At 38.9% G+C, this 25,258-nt stretch overlaps 1 protein-coding gene across 4 annotated transcripts in view; it reads right to left on the bottom strand.

The window, feature by feature from the left end:
• Positions 1 to 24,980, bottom strand: part of cpne4a (copine IVa) — an 81,113-nt gene extending 56,133 nt beyond the window's left edge. The window contains exons 1-2 of one of the 4 annotated variants that reach the window (XM_042423217.1): positions 24,615 to 24,979; positions 6,792 to 6,983 (exon numbers count right to left, since the gene is read on the bottom strand). In XM_042423217.1, the coding sequence (XP_042279151.1) occupies positions 6,792 to 6,962 (171 nt within the window). In that variant the 5' untranslated portion in view covers positions 6,963 to 6,983; positions 24,615 to 24,979. Of the gene's footprint in view, positions 1 to 6,791; positions 6,984 to 7,120; positions 7,198 to 22,314; positions 22,509 to 24,614 lie in introns of those variants that run through there. The other 3 variants (XM_042423218.1, XM_042423219.1, XM_042423220.1) reach the window with 3 other exon arrangements.
• Positions 24,981 to 25,258: the final 278 nt, after the last annotated feature.

Here is a 25,258-nt window from a genome sequence, read left to right on the forward strand (position 1 = left end):
CAGAGGCATCAGATGAAAGCAGCAGGAAAGGAAAATGTCTTTGATGTGACAATATCTCACAGCTGCTAACGAGGAGGCTGATAAGGTTTTAATTGTGGCGTCTTCGTTCTTTAATCACAACATCAGAGGTCGTGTTTGCTGGATGAGCGGTCGGACTATTAGCACACATATCATCTGTTTACTCAGTTAATCCACTGAGCATGCAGCGTTTTAAGAAAGAAGAAAAATGATCTAATCATCTCCTAATTTACACAAAGAAAGAGATGATGATGTCATGACGAGGAGGAGAATCCCGCAGCAGGTGAGATGAGACGAGTCGACGGGAGAAAAAAGAAAAAAAGATGTGAGAAAAAGTCTCCAGCTGTGAAACCTGCGAGCTACAAACAACCAGATGAAAAACATATTCCAGATACAACCTGAGTCTGTAGAACAACCACACTGAAGAAAACCTGCAGCCAAACTCATGACGCAACTCTGAACTCACACATTAACATCATGTAGCTGCAAAACAAATCAATTAATATTTGTCTCCCTGAGCTGAAAACTTGTTTGCAAAAGTGATTTTTTTTTATATTTTGCAAAACTTAAAAAGAAAATAGAAAGCTGCAAGTCAATGGACTAATGGACGATGGAATAATCGGTAGAATACTAAAATAACTCAGATATATTATTGAGTTTTGTTTCACTCAAAGTGCCAAAGTAAGAAGTTAATGAATGAATTATAACATAAGACATTATGATTTTGCTGTTATTACTGTAGAATTAAACTGCTGCGCTGTCCGCACTCTTACGCATAGCATTATGGGAAATGTAGTTTTTGTTCTAGAAGTCACACAACGTTTGATTGTATTGATGAATGAAATATTCATGTTGGTGTTTCATCCTGCAGTGTAAAGATGGACAGGCTTGATTTATTTATTTTTTTATAATTTTATGTTATTTAATGTTATTAGTGGTGTCTGTTCATGATGTTTAGTTACACACAAACAGTTTCACCTGTACGATGTTTCCACTTGTTGTTTCTATAGTTATGTAACTATTTTTTCATCCATTTGCTTGTAGATAATATGATGTTTAATGATCTCTGTCTGGCGTGTTGCTGTGTATCTCTCTGAAGATTGTTGTGTGTGTAAACCAGAGTCAGATTCCTCACATACATAAACATATATTTATATATTTACATAAACATATTTGGCCAATAAAGCTGATTCAGATTCTGATAAAAATGAAAAATGTTCTAAATGTGTCGGCTGCAGATCAGATCAGATGAACAGTGAAGCTGGAGGTTGTGGATGTTTGACATTGATAAAGTAGTTTGACCCACAGATTGATCAAAGCATTAAAAGATCAATTTTTTTCTAATTTGTCTGAACTTCAGACTGCAGCAGTTAAGAAGCAGCAGATTCGCCGGTTCAGGACTACGGCTGCATATCAGCTGTTGATCAAAGCACATTTACACTGATGTTGTTCATTAATGTGAACTGTCCCCTATAAATAAACTCAATAAATAAATAAATAAATAAATCCATCTGGCTCACGAGGCTGCAAACATTCTGCTTTCACTAAAAGGCGAAGCCTGAAGTTTAGCTGCTAACATCAGTTTTTAACCAATCAAAGACGTCATTAGAGGTGTTTGACATGTGCAGGTAAAGTGAGTCAAATCTTCAGATCAGATATGAAGGAAGCCAGAAGCTCATCATACTCAGTGTGTTTACTCTCTCTGTGTGTTTGGACTCGTTTCCTCCTCTGGGCTTCAGATCAGCAGAGAATCATCGTCACTTTTCTCCTTCATCATCTGTCGCATCAATAATGAACCTGAGCAGCTTCCAAACAGAACAGTTCAGCTCCAGATGGCTGAACAGAGAGAGAGAAGAGAAGGAGACTGAGGCTCTGCTGTGTTTTATTATCGCTGTCGGCGAAGTAAACAGTTTATCTCTAACTGCTGTCTGTCAAACGTTCACCGGGGTTCATCTGCAGAGCAGCACATCGTACCTCAGAGTCCTGAAGTCACGTTCATGCAGTGATGATGGTCTCAGTCTTAAAAAAGAGAAGAAGACACTAAAAGAAATCTGAGGTTTGGCTGCACCAGTCCATCCAATGGAAATCAAGCAGCAACCTCCGGGGCTGAACAATGAAGCCAATGTGGAAGAGCCGTAAACCTGCATTCTCTCTAACGGCCAGCAGGGGGCGACTCCACTGGCTGCAAAAAGAAGTCTGATTGTATGGAAGTCTGTGAGAAAATGACGCTACTTCTCTCTTGATTTATTACCTCAGTAAACTGTTTCCTGATGAGTTCATGGTCTCAATCATTAGTGTCACGTCTTCTTCAATAAAGCATGATGTTTGTTTTGTAAATTATGGCCCCATTTAATTTAAATATGACGATAAAGCAGCGTATGCTTTAAGGCGTGGCTACATTGTGATTGACAAGGCGCTACCGTGGCGACAACGTTGCTTACGTAACGTAACCATTGCGTATGGGCGTAGCTGCTGCTATTTCACAGTGTTTTCAGTTCACTAAAGTTAATTGAACATTGTTGCCGCCTAAAAAAGTCTTGTTCAGTGTTTGGTTGTAATAAAAGACCAATCACCAAAGTTTTTCCGGTGAGTACATTTTGTTTTAACGGTTTTAGGCCTATTTTTCGCTAGCAAAAATTAGCATTAGCATTAGCATGATCACTGATAACCATAGATTGTAAATGCATCATGCTAACCAAGCTAGCAGCTAGCGCTATGGTCAGCTCCACCCTCTCGTCCAAATATGGTCACTTCTGGCTCCAAAAATCAAACATGGCGACAGCCGAATCCAAGATGGCGACGGTCAAACAGCTACACTCGAGGCTTCAAAACGGCCGTTCACAAACCAACGGGTGACGTCACGGTGACTACGTCCATGTTTTTTACAGTATATGATGGAAATATAATAATAATAATAATATGTGTTCTGCAACTTTGCAATCTCATTGAACAATGTCTCATCAGTTGGTCCAGCAGAGTTACAGAAATGTTATTTTTTATTTATAACAAGTAGATGGATTATTGCATCAGTTAATAGGTTGATACTGATTCAGAACTCTGCTGCTTTTTACCATCTGTGCCTCTAAACTGTAGAAGAGCCAGCAGACATCAAACAGGAGCCTCCACAGAGACCTGGTTTCTTTTTAGTGTAGCTGTTAATTAACACATTAGTTTTTTGTTTTCTTTTTAACTGCTTTTTAACTGTTTTCCCTCTTGATTCACAGTTTATTCCTGTAATTTATTAGTGAATTAATTTAGTTTTTTTTTTTTTTTTGTGAAGCACTTTGAACTACTGCTGTGATTATGGGAAGGAAAAGGATGACAAATTAAATTAAATACAGGAGACAAACAAACAAAACAAAACAAACAAACAAACAAAGAATACCCTATACAGAGAATTCATAAAATATAGAAACATAGAGGCAGAAAATAAATATAAAAGATACAAAATAAGCTGACTAATATTATGAGGACATGCACAAAGGAATATTATAACAAAAACAATATCAGAGCATATCTAGTGATATAAATAATAAATATCATTATTAGAAATGGATCAACAAACACAAGTTACCCTGAATATGTTATTGACAACGACAAGACTATAAACAATATGAATGATGAGTTACTGCCTTCAACGAGTCTTCTGTAAGTGAGACAGAAAGTATAAATATAATTATATAAAGTTTTACCAGTTACAGGACTGTGTTTTTACTCTCCCAGTTCTCTCAGATACTGGAAAAAACTCTTTACTGGAAGGTTGGACAGTTGACCTGCAGCATTAATGGAGTTAATGGAAGAAATAACCAGTTGTATAGATAATAAGATGTGGTGGAGTATTTATAGATTTTAAAAAGCATTTGATACCATTGATCACAATATATCAATCAATAAAACGGAACGATATGTAATCAGAGGAGCTGAATCGGTTGAAAAGCTATAAAGGAAACAGGAAACATTTTGTGCAGATACAAATCAACATGTTTAGATGTTATTTGTGGAGTCCCGCAGGGCTCCGTTTTAGGCCCGACGTTGTTTATTTTGTATATAAATGGCATATAAGGTATAAAGAATAATATGTTTTATTTGTGGACGACACCAATATTGTTCTGGAGACAATTTGCAGCAGCTTTTGGAGGTTGACATGATATAAATGAGTAAATTAAAAATGTGGTTTAACAAATGATCATTAAACATAAAATGTATGTTGTGTGGAAATGTTGATAGACGATGTTCATATAGGAAGAATATATGAAAACACATCTCTGGGTGTGATAAACCTGATAGATAAAAACAACACACACTGTGGATCATAAAGCAATGTTCACTCTGTATTGTTTGCTTGTATTACCGTATATGAATGACTGTGTGGAGGTGTGAACAACACCTATAAAAGCATGTTACACTCATTATGCAGACTATCAAAAAGAGCCGTGAGGATAGTAAACAACGTGAACACACTAACAAGCTGATTTTACAGCCACATGCTTTGAAGTTCATGGATCTGGTTGAATTTAAGACACAAACAATGTACAAGAAAATAATTTACTTCCTGCCATCAAACTGAAGATGTTCTGAGACAGAGAGAGGAGGTTCTAACTTAAGACAACGTCGTGTTTCAGTTTGTGAGACTCTGATGAAGAAATCAAACGGTAAAAATATTTCTGTTCAGGTTCAGAAATGAGGAAGAGGAAGGAAGGAAACCTCGCTGATGGAGACGATGGTCTAGATTTGTGTTTGATTGTGTGTGAAGCTGATGAACACAGAGGTTGATTGATTAGTACAGAGTAGAGGCAGGACTCCACCTGCATCAAATGTTTATTTATGTTGCTTATTGAGAGTCTGTTGTATATGTTCATTGTTCATTTTATTGATTATTTTGTTTTATTTCTTCTTATGTATGTGTGTGTGTGTGTATATATATTTAAATAATCAAAATAAAATTTATTCAAATTTAAATTGCATAAATTGTGCTATATAAATAGATTTTGATTGATCGATTGAAGATTTAACCTTTGAGCTCAGTGTCAGTGAGGACTGGAGTTTCTGTCCAACTTCCTTTTTTGTGAATGTTTAGAGGCTCAGAGAGATAAATTATCTAGTAATTAACAAAAGAGGAAGGTTTGAATAAATAAACATGCATTTCTGCTTTCCTTCCTGCTTAATCATCTCATGTCCTCTCAGATTTATCTTGTGACCCTTGTGGGGGTCTGGAGCCTCAGGTTGGAACCATGGATGTATTAAGGAGAACTGGAAACCACATTCAAAGATGGTCCCTGATTCACTGAAAGTTGCTCAGAAAAATCATGTTTCTGCAGGCTTCTCACACTCAGAGCGTGCTCAGTATTCTTCTACCGAGCGTGCTCAGTGGAGTCCTTCTACCGAGCGTGCTCAGTAGAGTCCTTCTCCAGCTCATTCTGATAGCAGCTGGTGGGATCTCCCCTCAGCGTCTCTATTAGTTTCACTGTGTTGTTTGTTCACTTTGGTGTGACGGTCCGCTGTGTGTACATCATCATTCCATACATGACTGGAGTATCTGAGAAACCCAGGAGGACCTTCAACCAGCAGCTCAAACACCATGAAGACCAGAAGCAGAACAACTTAGTGTCTGCAACGACTCATCAGACTCACCGACAGCTGAAGGACAAACGACACTCCTCTGAGGACACGAGTTGGACAGAGGTTCACCATTTTACTAGTATGTCTTAAACCAACAGTCAGGAGCCCAAATGAACATTAAATCTGTTTCTTGCTGTAATCATTCCTCCTGTTCATACTGACCATTAGAAGATCCCTTCATAATGACCTTACAATGGAAGTGATGGGGGACATAATCCACAGTCTGAAGCTAATATGAAGCTTCAGCGTCCAAATGAGTCAAATCAAGTAGATATCTTTCAATGTTACAGTCTTTTTAGTGCCAAAGTTCCTCTTTTTGTTACTATACTTCCACCTGCAGCTCAACAGGGAAACACAAAGACTGTAAATGTGTCAGATATCCACTTGATATGACTAACTCAGACTGATGAAGCTGAATAGAAGCTTCACACAGACTTTTAATATCCAGTATGAACTGGAGGAATGATTACAGACACCTGACTGCTGGTTTAACACACTTGATAAACGATGAACCCTCCTTTAACCAAAGTGCTTTTGTTGTCTAAACCTCTGAACACACAGGACCTCTGACCTCTGACCTCTGACTGCAGGGAGATACACACATGTAGCTTCATTCAGTAGAAAAACTCTGAACATGATCCAGCCAGAGATGATGTTTGTTTACACAACGTAATTTGGAAAAAACATTTATTGTAATATAAATTTAATTTCTAACAGATTCTTCATTATTTCCACTGCTTCTGTCCAGTGTTGCTGTACTTGAACTCCAACACGACCTTCCAGCTCTTATTTCTCAATGAGAATTTGCCACATCAGCAAGACTCACTATATGAGCTACACGACCCAACCAGCACAGTTCAGCGTCCTGAGATCTAATTATAAAGAATCAGGCTCTATTATGACGAGGAAAACTGGAAGAAACATTGAGGAAAAGAAATTCAAAGAGAGACTCTCCATGGGAGGCAAATTACACCAGACATGACCAACGTAAATGTGTAAAATTTAGTTAAATACAAAATGCAATAATCTAATAATCTAATAAACCATAAACCAAAGTAATAAATCCAAAGAATTCAACCAGACAGTGTTTGAGAGCGTCAACATCATTAGAAACCATTTTAAAAAAAGACAGCGTGGTTGCCATGGCGACCTACCTCCATCCACTGTCCGTGGGACTGCATCTTGAGGACGATGCAGGGGTCCGGTTTGGACAGAGCATCGCGGTCAGAGATTCCTTTACAGGTGAGCCGCAGCTCCACTTTGGTCAGACAGGGACTGCTGAACAAACCCAGAGAGTTCGCCGCCGACTCGTAGATGTCACTCATGGTGGAGGCGGGACAGGAAGTCTGCACAGGAAACACAACGTTCACAGGATGGATCAGTGTCTTTTTAAACTTTCCACATCTACTGAAGTTACGTCTCGACAACCTCTAGAACAAGACGACATTTAAGAACGTTTCAGCATGAACGAACAGCAACTAACCAGCCGCCATGTTGACGTCAGCGATCAAAGAAAACTTTACTGTTTACTTTAACTTAAACGCACAATATGTAATTTCAGCCGCTAGGCGTCTCAATCAAAACAATAACAAAAGACGGAGTGTGATGACAGTGTGAAGTAGCAAGGGATCATGGGAGTTGTTGTCTTCCTTGTTAAATAACCAGCTTCACCGGGATAGGATTACTCCAGTGTTCATCATTCAGGATGTTTTTACCTGCAGAGGTCTCCTCCTCTCCAGAACAAACAGACCCGGAGATTACAGGTAAAAACACTGAATAAAGCTGTTTCACCTAAAAAATCAGTGTTTCTCCGACGACATACCGCAACCACCGGACGTCCGGTACGGGCTGTTAGCCGAGCTGCTGCTAACACTTGTTCGGTTTATTTCTCTTATAACTTTAGATCCAGATGTTCGGTCGGTTTCTCCCGGGAGCCGAATTATCTGCAGAGGTCTCCTCCTCTCCAGAAACAAACGTACACGCAGATTAAAATCGTTAAAATATCAATTAAAGCTGTTTCACCTAAAAAATCAATATTTCTCCGACGATGTTTGGTGACCACCGGACTTCCTGGAGGGGCTGTTAGCCGAGCTGCTGCTAACGTTTGTCCAGTTTATTTCTCTGATAACTTAAGATCCAGACGTCCAATGACTAAAATCCTTCTTCCGGCTAAAAGATATAGTTAAAAACCACCTAAATTTATCATGAAAATGTGACTTAAAACTGAATAAAAGTCCATTTATAACAGTTTGTGTAGAACAACCACAACGCCGATGTATTATCTTGTATGTGTGTAAGTTACTCTTTGGTAGACGCCATTGTAGCGGACAAACACAGCGCCGCCGTATGCATCTGGTGCGTGTTTACTCTTTGGTAGAGGAGGTATGACGCCATCGACAGGCGACCAAATGAAACGGTCCGTTACTTTGATTAAATTACAGATTTCTCTGAGTTTGAAAACTGTTGGAAACATTTGGGATAATGTAAGTACACAACTCAACAACATATATAACATAGGTCTAGTTGTTTTTACACATTTTAATGTGGAATAATTACAGATTAGAGCTTTAAGCAGCTGTGGTGGGAAAGTTAACCAGATGTTTATTTACTAAACCAACCAGGTCTCAGAATCGAAGGATAAATAATTAAAACTGATGGCTGTAACATTAACCTATTGTATTGTTGTATTATCATTATTATCATTAAATAAAACTTTAACATGAGAAGTGACAGCAGGTCCCTCCCTAACCCTGCAGATGGGTTAATATTGTTAATATGAATGAGAACGGGTTGATAAACATCTAATGATTGATCATTAATCATGTTATTTATCAGAGTTATGAACAGAATAGATCTGCACGTCTGTGACGTCTCTTTAACTGCAGGTTATTCACGTTGTATTTATAGAGAGAAGTCGTTGGTTTTTCCATTCACTTCAATACAGTCTGAGTTTGATCACAGCAGCGTCTAGTGGACGTGAGAGGAACTGCAGCTCGACACGCTGCTGCTGTAAAATAAGAATCAATAATAATAAAACGTGTCTGAGAGGAGCTGATGTCAGCCTGTTTATAAGGAGATAAAATAAACTTTACAAGACATTTTCCAGCCTCAAAGTGATCGTTTCATATGTAATTTACATGTAATAATTATGTGGAAATGTTTCCTGTCAGGATTAAAATGGATGCGACCGAATAATAAGATTATTTTAATCCTCTGTCATTTCACTCATTAAACTCCTTCAACTGCTATTTGATAAAACAATATGATAATCTGATTACATCATGCAGAGAAATAACCACATTATGTTCAGTTTATCACTTATTTCAAGTCTGAAAGTTTCCTGCATCTGCATCCATTTAGCAGAAATCGCTGCAGTAGATCTATGAACAGTATGAAGCTCATTAAAATTTAACTGGATAAACAACAGGTTTATAATAAAACAACTTAATTACATCACTAACATGTTTAATTCAGATTCTGGACACAGACATGAGTCTCATTATACACAGCAGCAGCTAAATGTACAAAAATAAATATTGGATCTTATTCAGTATCAGCAGCTTGTAACAAAATACAACGACAGAAATAATAAAGTCTAGTTTTAATTAAGCCCTTTAACCTTCCAGTGAGAAACAAACAAACACTGTTTGTTCATATTAAAACTCAAGACTCAGTCTGTTTGAGGGAAACCAGTTTTGTGGTCTGATGTCAGAGAGAAACACATTTCAGATCTCCTGTTTTCATCATCCTCCTTTCATGTGCTCAGTTTTCACTGAAACATGGCGTCTTTCATCAGGAACGAGGCTGAAATATAGCAGCCAGGTAAACCCGACCCCAGACCCCCAGACCCCGACAACAGCAGAACTATATAACCTTCATATGATAAAGATGTGAAGTGAACTCTCAGAAAGAAATCTGCAGATCAGAATCTGATTTATTGGTCAAATATGTTTATGAATACAAGGAATGTGACTCCAGTTTCTATTGGCTCTCAACGTCCAGGATGCAAAGCTGATCAGAGATACATAAACATAAATATATGACGATTATATACAAACAAACAGGTGAAAAAGCTTCATATATACACACAGAAACAACACAACACATTTTATTTGTATTCCTCTTTCCTACAGTTTGCTGATTTTCTATATTTGTCTTCATGTTTGGATCCAAACCAACAATGAACTGATCTACTAACGAGTATTGTGTTTGTATCGAAGCTGATATATCTGATTAAAAACACGTCAGTGAGTCACATCGCTGCACTGGGTCACATGTTCATCACGTTAGTTTGTTAATAACAGCATCATGTTTTCAGTCTCTGGAGAGTAGTTCTGTGTAAGACGCTACTGAGCATGTGCAGGAAGACGGTTCTGTTTACAGCTTCGTTAGCTTGTTGTGCTGCAGATAAACAACGTCTGGACTTTTATACTGATGTTATTTATTCAGGTTGTCGTTTCCTCTACACTTCAGTGCTGCTGTATAGTTGTATTGTTCTGCTTTGCTTGTGTACTTTCCCCAAAATGGCCTTTTTATTCTTATTTTTATTTATTTATTTTATTATTTCCTTATTTCTGTTTTTCTATTCTGATGTTCCTGATGAACGTGTGACCTCGTGTGTTCTGACTCTGCTGCTGTGAGGCTGCGTGTTAAAGACAATAAAACACAATCCAGAAGATTACAGATTAATGCATTTAAAGGTTTATCAGAAGCCAAAAACACTTCACAGCAGTTTGTAACATTCAGTGCTGAGCAGCAACACAGCAAGCTGAGCTACAGCAGCATAGTTTCATCTTCTTCTTCTTCTTACTATTATTACATTTTGTATGATTGGTAGTTTAATAAGTGGTATTTTTATTAGGCCCACTCTATAATAGTACTTATATCTACATACAACCACTTTGGTTTTGTAGAGATTTGCATTTTTGTTGTTCCCTCTGCTGGTTGATGTTAAAAACTAAACCTTTCTTCTGTTCCCTCGTTGTTTTCCACATCTGTCCCTCTTATATGTATTTGTTTTTATTTTATCTTCGTCATTGAATTGCACAGCGAGCACCTACACACGTCATTTTTCTTGGTTAAACTCATGTATTTGTCGGTCATGGCAGCTTCTTCAGGATCAGTTCCTCTCCATCGTCATGGTTACGGGTTCCCTCCGCCATCTTCCCATCAGGCATCAGTCCGAGGACGTGCTTCTGTTGGCCGCTACAACAAACCGTCGAGCTCAGTCAACATGTACGTGCGTTAATGCGTGTAGTAAAGCTTCGATTCTATTGGTTGATATCAGTTGCTCACGTAGAGTTGCGTTTACAGTGACGGTGGAAAATGACTCAAAAGTGACCCAGAAATTAAAAATGAACAGATTGTAAAATTATTGTTCTCGACGTTGTGATCATTAGTTTCTGCCTGCAGTTGGCGGCACATGGGACTGAATTTTAAGCTTGTTGATTGGCTGTTTCCTGCTGAAATGCACACTGGGAGTCGTACTTAACTTCTACTCCAATAGTTTTATGTCATCAGTCTTGTAGCTTCGACTTTTTACTTAAGAACCAGAACACGGAGAGTTTCATGCCGTAGCAGTGCTTAAACTGTGAGTAATGTAATTTTGTCTTTGGGGAAAAATTAATGGGATTTTTACCTTCGTAACCAAGGGCGCCCGTAATAGCTCCTCCCACTTCACATCTCTATAAATAAGCCTCGCAACACTGGTCTCCCCCTAAATCACAGTGAAAGTGGTTTCTTCCAGGTGCTCCATTAACACAGTCAATGATGTGTCGACGCATCACTGACCTGCGTTAGCTACACATACATGTTCGTGTATGGCGATGGCGTCGTGTAACGATCCTCAGCAGTTTTATTATGCTATTATATGCTTGATGGGAAAATGCGGCTTGTGTGGATGCTACTGTGATACTCGATCAATAAAAGAGCTACCGGGGAATGTAGTTAAACTAGTAACGCCGCTACTTGTTTCTTCATGTTATAAAGTAATCCACCGGGAATGTGCGCTTGCATGTATGTGATTGGCCAATGCAGCATCTCGCCAGATGACATCATGTTGCAAAAGTTTTTTCACGCAGAGATGATGTCCTGGGGATCAAACTGTAAAAGAACAGGAGACGCAAATTAAAAAATATAATATAAAATGTGGGAGAAGTATAAATATAATCGATATATTAGTTTTACGCCTCCACAATCTGCAGCCCGCAGCAGCTAAATCTTCATGTCTGCATTTAGAAAATAAAGGAATAAAACTCAAAATAACTTCCCAACCAGGCTCAAACATTTCTCATCACGTCTCTGCTCTGATCTTCAGTCTCATCATCTCCATCGCCGATAAACTCCGCCCTCACAGGAAGCCGTGTGAATCGATCGTGTCTCCACCTTGACCGCCGGTCACTTCATCACCTCCCCTCCTCCATCCCATCAGCAGCACTCCGGCTCATCTGATTAACCTCCTCTGACCGGCCTGTAATGTTCTGGAAGTTACAGATATTATCCTCCGGTAAATAAATCCTCCTCCATGCCGCCCGCTCAGGTTACACAGGATGTAAGGAGGAAGAGAAGGGTCACGGTTAGAGTCCAGGATGCTCGTTTAAAGACGTCAACCGCAGCTCTGATCTGACTGAAGAGGATCAGGTTTCACTACAAGGTCACTGCTGTACACCAGTCTGCTCATTACTGCTGTAGAAATGCAATAAAAGTACATTTTTTATGTTCCTATATATCAAAAAAGCCCATAATATACAGTATCTGCATGGTTCATTGGCTTCTTGATCAATATCAGTGAGATCAATACCAGTGATTACTTTTCCAGTTGCTGATTTCTGGCTTTAAAAATTCACCTTCCAGACTGTTTATGCACAGCGACAGAATCTGTATTATATATCTTTCATGAATCTGAGCCATGAAGAAAACAACATGAATTAGTGCTGTTGAGTTATTTATTCTGCTTTTTCCCACCAAACACATTCAGTCAGTCAGAAGTCTGAAGAAAACGATGAAGGGGATCAGCTGCGAGTCCTCGTTTCTCACAATAAACCCATTTTCTTTGCGCTTATTGTGCGTCCACCTGTGTCCGTGAAGCCACCCTGAAGCTGAGGTTTTGTACTGGATGACATCCACAGGAGCATCAAAGTTTTTACTGCGTAGCGCTGTAGCATTTCCACATGATTCTCCCAAATATAACTTATAAATGTGAATATAAACAACATGTAGTCTTGATATTGTCCTTCCTTGACGCTAGCATGAAGCTAAAGCTAACAGGCCCACACATGTAGAAGACACATGTAGCTGCTCAAACCATTTCTCAGGACTGTACGGACGTGTCCTGTTCATGTTTGATTGACAGCTCATTTTCAGCTAAAGTACCACTTTATTTTCTATTCATTCACTAAAACGTTTTGCTGATATTGAATAAATTCCCAAATCTATCAAATGGACCCTACTTGGTTGGAAAGCTTGACTAATCCACTAACTAGCAAAACAGGTTAAACCACCCAAATCTGTGTTTTTATTTAACTATACCTCCCGGAGTATGACGCTAATCGTTTTAGCATCTTCCATTCACATACATGAAACAGTTAGCATTAGCTTAAACGTTTTGCTATTAACTACCAAATCTATCAAATAGACCCGACTTGTTTGAAAGCTTGAATAATCCACTAACTAGCAAACTAAGTTAGACCACCTGAAACTGTGTTTTTATTTAACTATACCTCCTGGAGTATGGCGCTAATCATTTAATCGTTCTTGTGTTAAAGTGTAGAGCTGGTTAGTCCTGGTATTATAGGACAATATCATAGGAAACATGTTAGCTGTACATGTAAATATAATCATGTTGTTACATTTGTCTGATGTTATGCTGTTCAGATTTATGAGTATGCAGTTAACATGCTAGCGGCTCTTTAAATGCTAACATGCTCACAATGAAAATGCTAACATGCTAGTGGCTCTGTGAGAAATGCTAACATGTTGATGTTTAGCAGGTATGATGTTTACCATCTTAATTTGGCATGTTATGTTGCTAATATTTGCTAATTAGCACCAAACACAACATGTAGCTGATTAGTTTTGCAGGTTTTTTGGTCATAAACCAAAGTGTTGGACAAAATGAAATCATGACCAGATGGTGGCGCCACAGGAAAACTCAGTAGAATACATCCTCTGGAGAACATGAACGTCTGAACCGAATGTCATAACCATCCATCAAATAGTTATTTACAGTTGGTGTCTCAGTCTGAACCAAACTGGATGAACCTGACATGCTGCTAACATGCAGGCTACACATTCACACATTTAATCACACATTTCTAATAAAACAATGAAGTGAAAGTGTTGTGTGTGGTTCGCTGCATACAGACGGGGATGGTGTGTTTTTAAAGAAACAGTCTTATAGTGTTGTAAATTTAATATTTCAGTTTTCAGTGACCTTCAACAAACATAATTTCCCACAAGCCCACAGGCGGTCGCAGGTTAAAGGTCAGCAGCTTGACAGACTGAACCGGTCGAGTGTTGAGCTAAAATGAAAAGAGAGAACTGAACAGCGTGGATGTTTTATAGATGAATAAATAAACCTTTAAAATGGAAAAAAAAACTTCTAAACTTCTGTAACATCCACTTTCTCTCTGTCTGTATGTTCCAAATAATTCAGTTTTGCTAAAAATGTCTTCCAGCAAAGCGTCCTACATTCAAAGAGGACGATGACGGTAAGTACTGAGGATGATGCAGAGAACACAGCTCCTATAATAAATTAAACTTACAAGACAAACTACTTTTCTGTTGTCAGCTTGTTTAGTTGCTTCTGTCAGTCACATATAACCCAGTTACAGTTTAATGGAACCTGAACATTAACCAGAGTCTAAACATAACCATAAAAAGTTCAATGATGTTCCAGTTACTGATTTTAGTGGAAGATAAATGAAACATTGTCACTAAACAACTGATACGTTCAGTATCAACATTTTTGAGTTGAAAAGAAAAATTACTTTGGGCAGCATTACATTTACTGCAAAACATACTTGCTGTTGGAAATTAGTAGAATACTGAAGTACTCAGATACTTTACTGCAGTAATGTAAAAATACTTCATACAAGTCCTGCATGAAAAATCCTACTACTGTAAAAGTACATAGGTATTATGAGCTTGATGTAGTTAAAGTATTGCAGTAAAAGTACATAAGTATTATGAGCTTGATGTAGTTAAAGTATTGCAGTAAAAGTACATAAGTATTATGAACTTGATGTAGTTAAAGTATTACAGTAAAAGTACATAAGTATTATGAGCTTGATGTAGTTAAAGTATTGCAGTAAAAGTACATAAGTATTATGAGCTTGATGTAGTTAAAGTATTGCAGTAAAAGTAGTGGTTTGGTCCCTCTGACTGATATATTATTATATATGACATCATTAGATTATTAATAGTGAAGCATCAGTGTTAGAGCAGCATGTTACTGTTGTAGCTGCTGGAGGTGGAGCTAGTTTACACTACTTTATATACAGTTAGCTAGTTTAGTCCAGTGGTTCCCAACCTAGGGGTCGGGCCCCTCCAAAGGGTCAGCAGATAAATCTGAGGGGTGGTGAGATGATTAATGGGAGAGGAAAGAAGAAAAAACAAAGTTCTTTTTCTCTAATCTTTGATTTTTGCTGAAATATTGGATCATTTGAACATTTATTATATATTTAGCAGAGCTGTTAACAACTCATAGATATTGTCTTTAACAATGTGTTGGTTACAGTTACATGTTCACCAGATCAGATCTTGTTGATTGGAGAAGGTATCGCTGTAATGCCGGCGCCTCCAGAGAGTGATGTATTATGGGTTGTTTGTAGCTTTAATGTTGCTAAGCTAGTGAGTTTCTTCCAGTCTGTTATACTCTTCTGATGCTAGCGCCACCATCAGGAAATCCTCAGTATCATATTGTAATGATTGTCTTGAATAATGTAGATCTGACGTGCGGACCGATACGTGTGCAGCTCGATATTAATAACTGATGAAGTCATTAGTTCTTGTCTTTACTTAATAATTCAATATCGTTCATCTATATCTGCACTTTAACTCACAGTTAGGTCAATGATGAAATAATAATGAATTTGTTGATACATGAAAACATGCATCAAATCACGAGAAGTCATATATTAGTGATACATGTTTAATAAAGATTCTTCCTGTCACGAGTCCCCGAGGACAAACATGACCTTTGACCTTCACCGCAGAGCTCAAAACATAATTTTTTGTCCTTCTTCCATCATATATTCACCAAATATCTCATTTGTTTGTTTGTTTGTTTGTCACATTCATTTTTAGGGTTGCAGCATAAACTATAAACAGACATTTAATTTGATTACAGGAACGTCTAAACTGTCTTTAAAGCAAAGTCAGCGACGGCTACGTGATAACTGAGAGGTTCAGGAGGACTCCAGGCGGGTCAGGAGGGCTCTGAGGTGGATCAGGTTCAAGGTTTTATAAAATCACATCTATAATGTTCAGCTCATCCAACCTCGTCTCTCAGGAGGACGCTTTGAAGGAAACGTAATGCTGCGTCTTCTTTGCTGCACAAGCTGTAATGTGCTCGTTACTGCCCCCTGAAGGCACAAAACAAACAAGTTTCAAACTGTACTTTTCAGTTTTACAAGAGAAAAGACTTCAAGGATGAAGACTGCTGCCTGAAACGCCGGCGGCGGGGCCGGACGTCGCCGGACGTCGCCATTTACATTCGCTTATTCGCGTCTTTGCTACGGAATCTTTAAAATGTCTACGTGAAGACAAATCACACAAATAAATGAAAAGAAATACACAGTCATTTGTAATTGATGTTTATGACATTTACTGAGTCGTATCAGTGTCTGGGTGAATACTCTTTTCTGATTGGCCGGCAGGTTTACGTTAAAACTGTTTATTGCGCACGTAGTTCGGCTCAAGTTTAATCACTCGTTCTACACTCATCTGCTACCAAACCAGTAACCATAGCAACACAGCTGTCAAAGCTTAGTCGTCATGAAGTTTTGAAGAATGAGACGCGGCAGAGGAAGAAGAAGAAGAAGATGATGATGAAGAAGAAAAGAAATAAACCGAGCGAAAGACGTCACAAGGAGCTGACACCTGAAGAGAATGGATGAGATTAATTAACAAATAATTAACAAAAAGGCAATAAAATGTGCAGTTAATTTGATTTGATTGGTTTATTGACTGGGACAGTTTGCAGTTTGAAACACTGAAGATGCACCAGAGTTCGCCTGAAGCTACAAACTACACACAGCACATCACAAACACCAACAATGTCAGTTAGAACTCGTCAGATTTAAATCAAGACCACAGATGAGTTTAGACTCTTCAGTAGGTTATTGATCATCAGGTAAAAACGCTCCACTGAGACTTTCTCTACCAGAAACTAAACAACACTAATTGGAGAAAAAACTCTGCTGTTCTTGCTTAATGACGCCTTACATGAATTTTATGCCTCGGTTCAAGGCTGGGCCGTGAGTGGCTGTTGTCATGACAACGGTAATCTTCATAACCTTTTGATTTTGAATGCAGAACTTCACCAAAAATTTGTGAATGTTATTTTATATTGTTGTTTTTAGGCAGTTTGTCTTCATGTTTTGCCTTAAACGTAAATCTAATCATTGATTATCTCTTAATGATTTAGTGTTTTGTCTTTAATACGTGAATGATTTGTTTTTGACTGAATGTTTCACTATTTTCTGTCACCTTATAGACCAATGGTTAGTTTTAGCTTTAGTGCTTTAGTGCTTTTAGTGCACAAGAGTGTTTAGTGTTTTAATGTGGGAGGGAAAATTTATGACATAATGAAAAACAATTAATTCAGTCATTAAAGACAAAAGGGTAAATAATTATCATTCAACATGTTTTTCATTCAATAATGTAACTGTGTGCTTTGTTTGACTTGTTTTCATTGAAGCGTTTTTAATTCTGGTTAATTGCTGCTTATCTTCCAGCCTTCTTGTCTTTTTTTGCACGTGAAGTTAAACGCTCCGTTTCCCCGCCGCTCCTCAGTTTTTTCCACCTGGAGACGCAGCAGAAGTCATTTAGCTGTAAATTGCAGTTTGCTCTCAGCAGGTGGATGTTGGAGGAGGCTTCACGGAGGCCTGCTGGAGCTTCACAGAGCAGCTTTCAGCTGTTCAGTCAAGCGGTGGATGAATCCTCCCACCAGCTGAGGCTCCGACATCCAACAGCAGATTAAAGAGCTGCTCATGAAAATCACATCACACAGATCCCTGTACAGCTGCAGCACTACAACAGAGTTAATAATTCATGTCATTCAGAGGCGTTCGGCTCAGCGCTCTGCCTCGCTGCTCTCTGTGGTTTCTGGAAACCGAGACGCTTTCTGCCCAGCAGCAAAAAAACATGTTTGTGCAAAAACAATAAAAAAGTTTCAGAGCTTCATTCAGACTGAAGAGAGGACGAGAGGACGAGAGGACGAGAGGACAGAGACACCGTCTGTCTTTACTGCACTGTTTCAGAGTTCACTACATCAATGAAAACAACAAAAACAAGACGAAACCTTTGAAAACAAGAAAAACTATTACGACTGTCTGTTAGAAACAACCTTCATATACAACTAGACTGTTCATAAATCTCTGCCCAGATTATGTTCACAGGTAACGAGGTCGTGATCGCTTTGTTGTCTCTCAACATTTCACTCAGACATTCAGTATCAACATTTTCTCATCATGTTGAGAGAAAACGTGATTCAGCAGCGTTACGTATATGATGTTGCAATTTAGTCGTATATGAACGTAACTTCTAGTAGACAGAGTTGAAACTAAAGGATGATGTGAAAGATGGAAAAATGATCTCATGACTGTAGGGATGCACGATATTGGATTTTTTGCTGATATCCGATATGCCGATATTTCCAACTCACTGTGGCTGATTGCCGATGCCGATACCGATATATGCACATATTTTTGGTTGGATCCACATGGAGAGCCGGGGCTAACGTTAGCTGAGAGGCTAGCGGAGCGTTAGCCGCAGCATGACCGGAGGGAAGCACAGCCAGCTAACCTCCGCTAGCCTCCCAGCTAACGTTAGCACCGGCTCTCCATGTGGATCCAACCGGAGCAGCGAGACCTGGTTTGTTATTCAGGTTAAAGTGGGAAGAAGCAGCGGGTCTGACGGGCGGCTGGAAACACCGGGACCGTCGGGGTGAAACAGTCCGTTGAGGGAAGGCGGTGGAGGAGAGGGCGACATATATGCCTCTCATAATCGGCAGAATTTGCCAATGCCGATATTTAATTTTAAAGCTTTTTTCAGCCAATACCGATGATGCGGCGATAATATCGTGCATCCCTAAATGACTGTTTAAATTATTTTTAAACATATCACACACTGAAGCTCCTGATTGGTCCTAAACTGTTTCCACCAGCAGCCAATAATATCTCTTGTTCAGAGGTTGCTAATGCTAATGCTAATGCTAGAAGCTTCTTAACCTTTACATGCTGTTCAGGTCTAATTTGATCCTTTTTTTACATTCGAGAGCAGTTAAAAAAAAACACAAGAAACACTTTAAGCCTGAAATTTTATGACTTTTCCTAAAGTGACCCAGAATACACTTTTTTTATTTTTGTGCAGCTGATACATATTGTTGTATATACTGTAGAGATGTTTCACATCTCAGTTGCTGTATGTTAGCTGCTAACTGTCTCTGCAGAGATTTTTAAATCCCCCTGGTGGCAGGTTGCACAAATAACACGTCATCAGAACGTTTCCCGCCACGCCGTTGATCCGGCTCTGTGACGACCTGACCTCCACTGCTGGCTTTTAATTGATTGACAGACCATCTAATAACCGATGTTGTGGACTGTAAGTTCTTATCGTGGCTGCCAACATGCAGCACTATCAGAATATTTGCATTAGTGGTGATATATGCAGATGTGTTGATGTAAATACAGTGTGTGTGTGCACATTAGGGGTGTGTCCGAAAACAAATACGTTACAAATATTTATTTCAAACAAATATTTTAAAAATTATTTGTTTTCAGGAAGAAAAAAAAACATGTCAGATACCAGCGAGCAGGTCGGTTACATCACTATCTCAGTGTCTCTCCTCTGCTCCGCTGTGACGTCTATCAGCAGGTCTCAGTGAGGGGAGTCACATCCACCTGCTACATGACGCACATTTCCTTATTTGGACATCAGTCCTGGAGTTGGGGGTGTTCCCCAGAGATAAAACTGAGCTACTGACATGAACACTTATTGTAACACTTTTAATTTTCTAAAATTAAAAGCGTAATAATAACAAAAACAGGATTTTTAAACCTCTTTCCACTTTTATTCGAATACAAATAATTTTGCTGCCTCAACAAATACAGATACAAATACAAATACTAGGCTCTCTGCACATCCCTAGTGCACATACTGTGTGTTTTATGTATGATTAAGTCTAACTGAGTGAACTGTAATCGTGTGTGTGTGTGTGTGCTGTAGTGTCTGAAAATGTTCCTATTAGAAGATTAGCCTCGAGCTAAAAGAGATCCAAATAAATAAATAAACAAACCAAATTAATTGGGGAGTTGTTTGTGGACTTTCACACTAACCAGAAGTGTTAAATGATATAAATCCTCTAGATTAAAGTACAAACTCCACAACAACACACAGAAGGGAGTCAAGTGTTTAAAACTGCATACAGACAAACCAGAGCTGCAGACAGACGTAAAAAGCAGCCTCCATCACTTATAAACCTGCGTCTAACTCATCTGTCATCTGTCGGCAGCAGTTAAACAGAAGATAAAGGCGCTAATCTACAAACTAAATGTTCCAGTTTGAACTTTTTATCAGCTGCTGCAACGACAAACTGACAGCACAAGACAAAGGGCCGACCAGGAGCCGCTACAGACGTCACTGATGTCTGTGAGCTCGGTGCCAGCGTTACGTTTCCTGGCTGAAATTACACTTTTCTACACAGATCAGACGTTTCTCTTACTTTATTTAAAGAATATCAGCTTTTCCATCAAACAGAAGATACAGAGTCCCACAGGTGAGACTGAACAGACTGAACAGAAACTCTTTTGTTCTTCAATCTGTCAAACTGTTAAATCACAGTTTGGGTTCTCAGTCGGCTTCAGAGCAGCCGTGCAGACAGAAAAGTAGGCGTGAAAGAGAGCGATGGAACTGATTAGACTGCAGCTACTTATTCATGATGTCTCCTGTGATAAATGTTTGCAGTATTTGTTCTGTTGTTTGGTTAAAGCGTCTATAATATAAATTCTTATAACTCCACTGTGTTCACAGTCAGTGTGTAATGTGTTCAAGCATCTAGAACATATATTTCTCATGTGTCAGTGTGTAATGTGTTGGTGATGAACCTACAGAGAATCAACAGTGACTCTGCAGCTCCTCTCGGCTTTACGGAGCTTTATAGTGAGTTTCAGCTCATTGTTTATCTGTCCGGCCGCAACTTTACTGTTCTTGTTCACTCTCAGCGTCTCACAGCGTCGTTTTGGTACCAAACGGCAAACAGACACAGTTAGCTGTAGACTAGCTGGTGAACATAGTGGAGCATTTAGCAGCTAAAGAGCCAGATATTTCCCTCAGGAGTTGGTAGAGAGTAAAAACATTCACCAGGTGGACAGAAACACGACTCCACATGAATGATAATGTTGCTCCGTAACTGCTGGATGTGGAAATAAGTTCAACATGTCAACTTAAAGCTGATGATGAGTCAGAGTTGAGTTCACTGCTTGTCTCTGATGGAAACTAGTGAACAAAGTTAATGCAGGTTTAAATGTGTTTTGTTGTGTGAAACAATGTTCACCTCGTACTCAAGACACATTTCAGAAAAATATTCTGATAATAAATTGAACTTAAAGCTATAACATGTAATTATTCCACATTAAAATGTGTAAAAACAACTAGACCTATGTTATATATGTTGTTGAGTTGTGTACTTACATTATACCAAATGTTTCCAACAGTTTTCAAACCCAGAGAAATCTGTAATTTAATCAAAGTAACGGACCGTTTCATTTGGTCGCCTGTCGATGGCATCATACCTCCTCTACCAAAGAGTAAACACGCACCAGATGCAAACGGCGGCGCTGTGTTTGTCCGCTACAATGGCGTCTACCAAAGAGTAACTTACACACATACAAGATAATACATCAGTTTGTGTGGTTGTTCCACACAAACTGTTATAAATGGACTTTTATTCAGTTTTAAACCACATTTTCATGATAAATTTAGGTGGTTTTTAACTATATCTTTTAGCCGGAAGAAGGATTTTAGTCATTGGACGTCTGGATCTTAAGTTATCAGAGAAATAAAGTGGACAAACGTTAGCAGCAGCTCGGCTAACAGCCCCTCCAGGAAGTCTGGTGGTCACCGAACATCATCGGAGAAACATTGATTTTTTTAGGTGAAACCGCTTTATTCAGTGTTTTTACCTGTAATCTCCGGGTCCGTTTGTTCTGGAGAGGAGGAGACCTCTGCAGGTAAAAACATCCTGAATGATGAACGCTGGAGTAATCCTATCCTGGTGAAGCTGGTTATTTAACAAGGAAGACAACAACTCCCATGATCCCTTGCTACTTCACACCGTCATCACACTCCGTCTGTTGTTATTGTTTCGATTGAGACGCCTAGCGGCTGAAATTACATGTTGTGCGTTGAAATCAAAGATGTTCTCACTACGTGGACTCTGCTGCTCCGTAACGTCACCTGATTTCCTGCTTTGCTGCCGTCATCATGACTACAGCCGCTAGAGGGCGCTGACGCTGCGACGTTAGCATGTTGCTTCAGGATTCCCCGCTAACTCTCTCCTAGAAATCACCTTCATATAAACAGGTAACAAGCGTAATCTCTGCCTGGATGATGTTCACAGTGATGAAGCTACATGTATATGTGTCTCTGCAGTGGGAGGTCAGAGGTCAGAGGTCAGAGTCCTGTGTGTGTTCAGGTTTGGTTCAGGTTAGTGAAAGATGCTGCAGTAACTTTCTCTACCAGAAACTAAACAACACTAACTGGAGAAAAAACTCAGCTGTTATACTTAATGACACCTTACATGAATTTTATGCCTCGGTTCAGGCTGGTGGTGAGTGGCCGTTGTCATGACAACAGTACGCTTCATAACCTTTCGATTTTGAATGCAGAACTTCACCAGGAGTTTGTGAATGTTGTGTTATTTTATATTGTTGACCCCGGTACAGTAGATGTGTGTTAATGTGTGTTGATTATCTCTTAATTATTTAGTGTTTTGTCTTTAATAAGTGAATGATTTGTTTTTGACTGAATGTTAAGAGTCCAGGTGAAACAGTATCTAACTGTTATGTTGTAGTGTATGTTGACGTATCTCTGAGTGAAACAGGAGGGGGCCAAACGCCGATCTGAACGTTGAAAAGTGGGCGTGTCATAATGAATCTCAGCTTCTCAGAGTTGAAGATTGATTGACGGGTGGATGTCATGATATTATTGGTTGACGTTACATAAGCACACGTCATATTTTGTTTTTACAGGGAGAAAACGTGATTTGATATATTGTTAAACAGGTGCACAATATGAGCGAGGATGTGATCTGAAAGGGTTAAAAAAGGTATTTTTCAGAGTCTGAACGACGACCAGAAACACTTTCACACTGCTGCAGTTTCTACCAGCCCAGATTTTACTGCAACATCAGAGACTTCCCAAATACGTTAATTAACAACTCATAACGTTGAGAGAAATTATGATGTTATTATTATGTATTTGCTGTTGCAGTTTAGACGTATATGAAGATAATCTCCAGGAGGAAGCGTTGGCTGAATCACTAAAGCAGAGAACTTTCCTCCATCTGTTGTTGGTCCTGAAGAGCGACTCTGCTTCAAGACTTGAATAGTTTCTATTGAGCTCATTAGTTGTAAAGTTGTGTTTTATTAAACTGAGAGACGGTTCAGTCATTACTGTCTTTAATAATCCATTGATTGATCAGTGTATAAAGTGTGTCTGATCAACAGTCACAAACACAAAGATATGAACTTTACTATCATGGAAAACATGTGAGAAGCTGCTGACAGCTTTTAAAAAATGACACAAAAGAAGAATCAAATATCAAAAACCGTGTCAGTTAATCTCCTGTTGATGGACTGATTGATTCTAGAGTTCTAACATTTACAACAGCAGCTTAATAATAACCAGAAGTCACATCAATAATTCACACAAAGTATCACTGAGCTGGAAATAAACGCTTCATAGATCAATTAATAAGTTTAGTTCAGCCCTAAAACTGTCAATAATGACTCCTAACTGATCAATAAAGCATTTAATTACAACTTATAAACCCTTTATAAAGGCTGACTTATTAAATATTGGTGCCAATATTGTAATAATATTAACAGTCAACACACAGGTAACACCAGCTGCAGCAGATCCAGACTGCTGCTGCTTCCAAAAAAATAAAGAAAACCAATCAAACTAATTCGATTTTTTACACCTCAGGTCCGCAACAGAATCCATAAACCAACAATAAAACACGTCCTGTGTGTTTGTCATCCTGCAGAAACATGAATAAATGCAAAATGAAGTTTGTCTCAGAAGCCTGTTCAGAAATTTTAAACACATTAAATGAATCATCCAGTTTCTGATCATCTGAACACAAAATATTTTTTCTGTTTTGTGAAAGAATTAAAAAAAAAACAACAGAAAAGAGATTTATGTCCTCCAACATCTACAGCCAGAAGAACAACTGAGTAACTCAACATCTGTCCTCTAGAAACTGTTCATAAAATATTCAAAGATCAACTTATTTGAATCACTGACACGTTTATAAATATATTATAAGAAACCAGCGACGCATAAAGATGCTTTTAGATCCTGAACATCATCACAGTCAATCAGCAGCAGTGCAGGAATGTTATTATTACAGTTATTATAAGATCACCGAGAAGATGTGACAGAAAGAAAAACAATAAGAGAGAAATGTGATCAAATATTCAAGTTAATCATCTGAGCGTCACGTGCAGGAATGTCAGAGTTTTTTTTTTTACCTTTTCACAGGTGCGTGAAGAAGAAGAAGCTCCGGACTGAGAAAAGCATCAGAAAGTTTCCAGTTTCAGCTCAGACGGACTGAACTGAGATCAGCTCCCCGCTGAGGGACACGCAGCTTCATCATCATCCTCCACCTCCTCCTCCTCCTCCTCCTCCTCCTCCTCTGGCTGCCGAAGAGCCTTTACAGCCTGCAGCCGCCTCTCGCAGCTTTATAGCGGGGGAAGCCTCGCTCTCACACCGCGGAGAGGAGGAGGAGGAGGAGGACGGAGGAGAGGAGAGGAGAGAGGAGCGGGCTGCAGCGCCTCCTGCAGGCCGAGTTGAGGAACTGCAGGCCGGGAGGAGAGATGAGACGGTGGAAGAACTCAGATCCTTTACTGCAGTAAAAGTACCAACACAGCAAAGTAAAAACTACTCCATTACAAGTAAAAGTCCTGCATGAAAAATACTACAGTAAAAGTACATAAGTACCAGTAGTTTAGAGGTATTTGTACTTTACTTGAGTATTTCCATGTGATGCTACTTTCGACATTTCAGAGGGAAATATTGTACTTTCTACTCCACTACATTTATTTGACAGCTTTAGTTACTTTTCAGATGAAGATTTGACACAATGGATAATATAACAAGCTTTTAAAATACAACA

This window comes from Thunnus maccoyii, chromosome 10 (assembly GCF_910596095.1).
Source record: "Thunnus maccoyii chromosome 10, fThuMac1.1, whole genome shotgun sequence".
Classification (NCBI taxonomy): Eukaryota; Metazoa; Chordata; class Actinopteri; order Scombriformes; family Scombridae; genus Thunnus; species Thunnus maccoyii.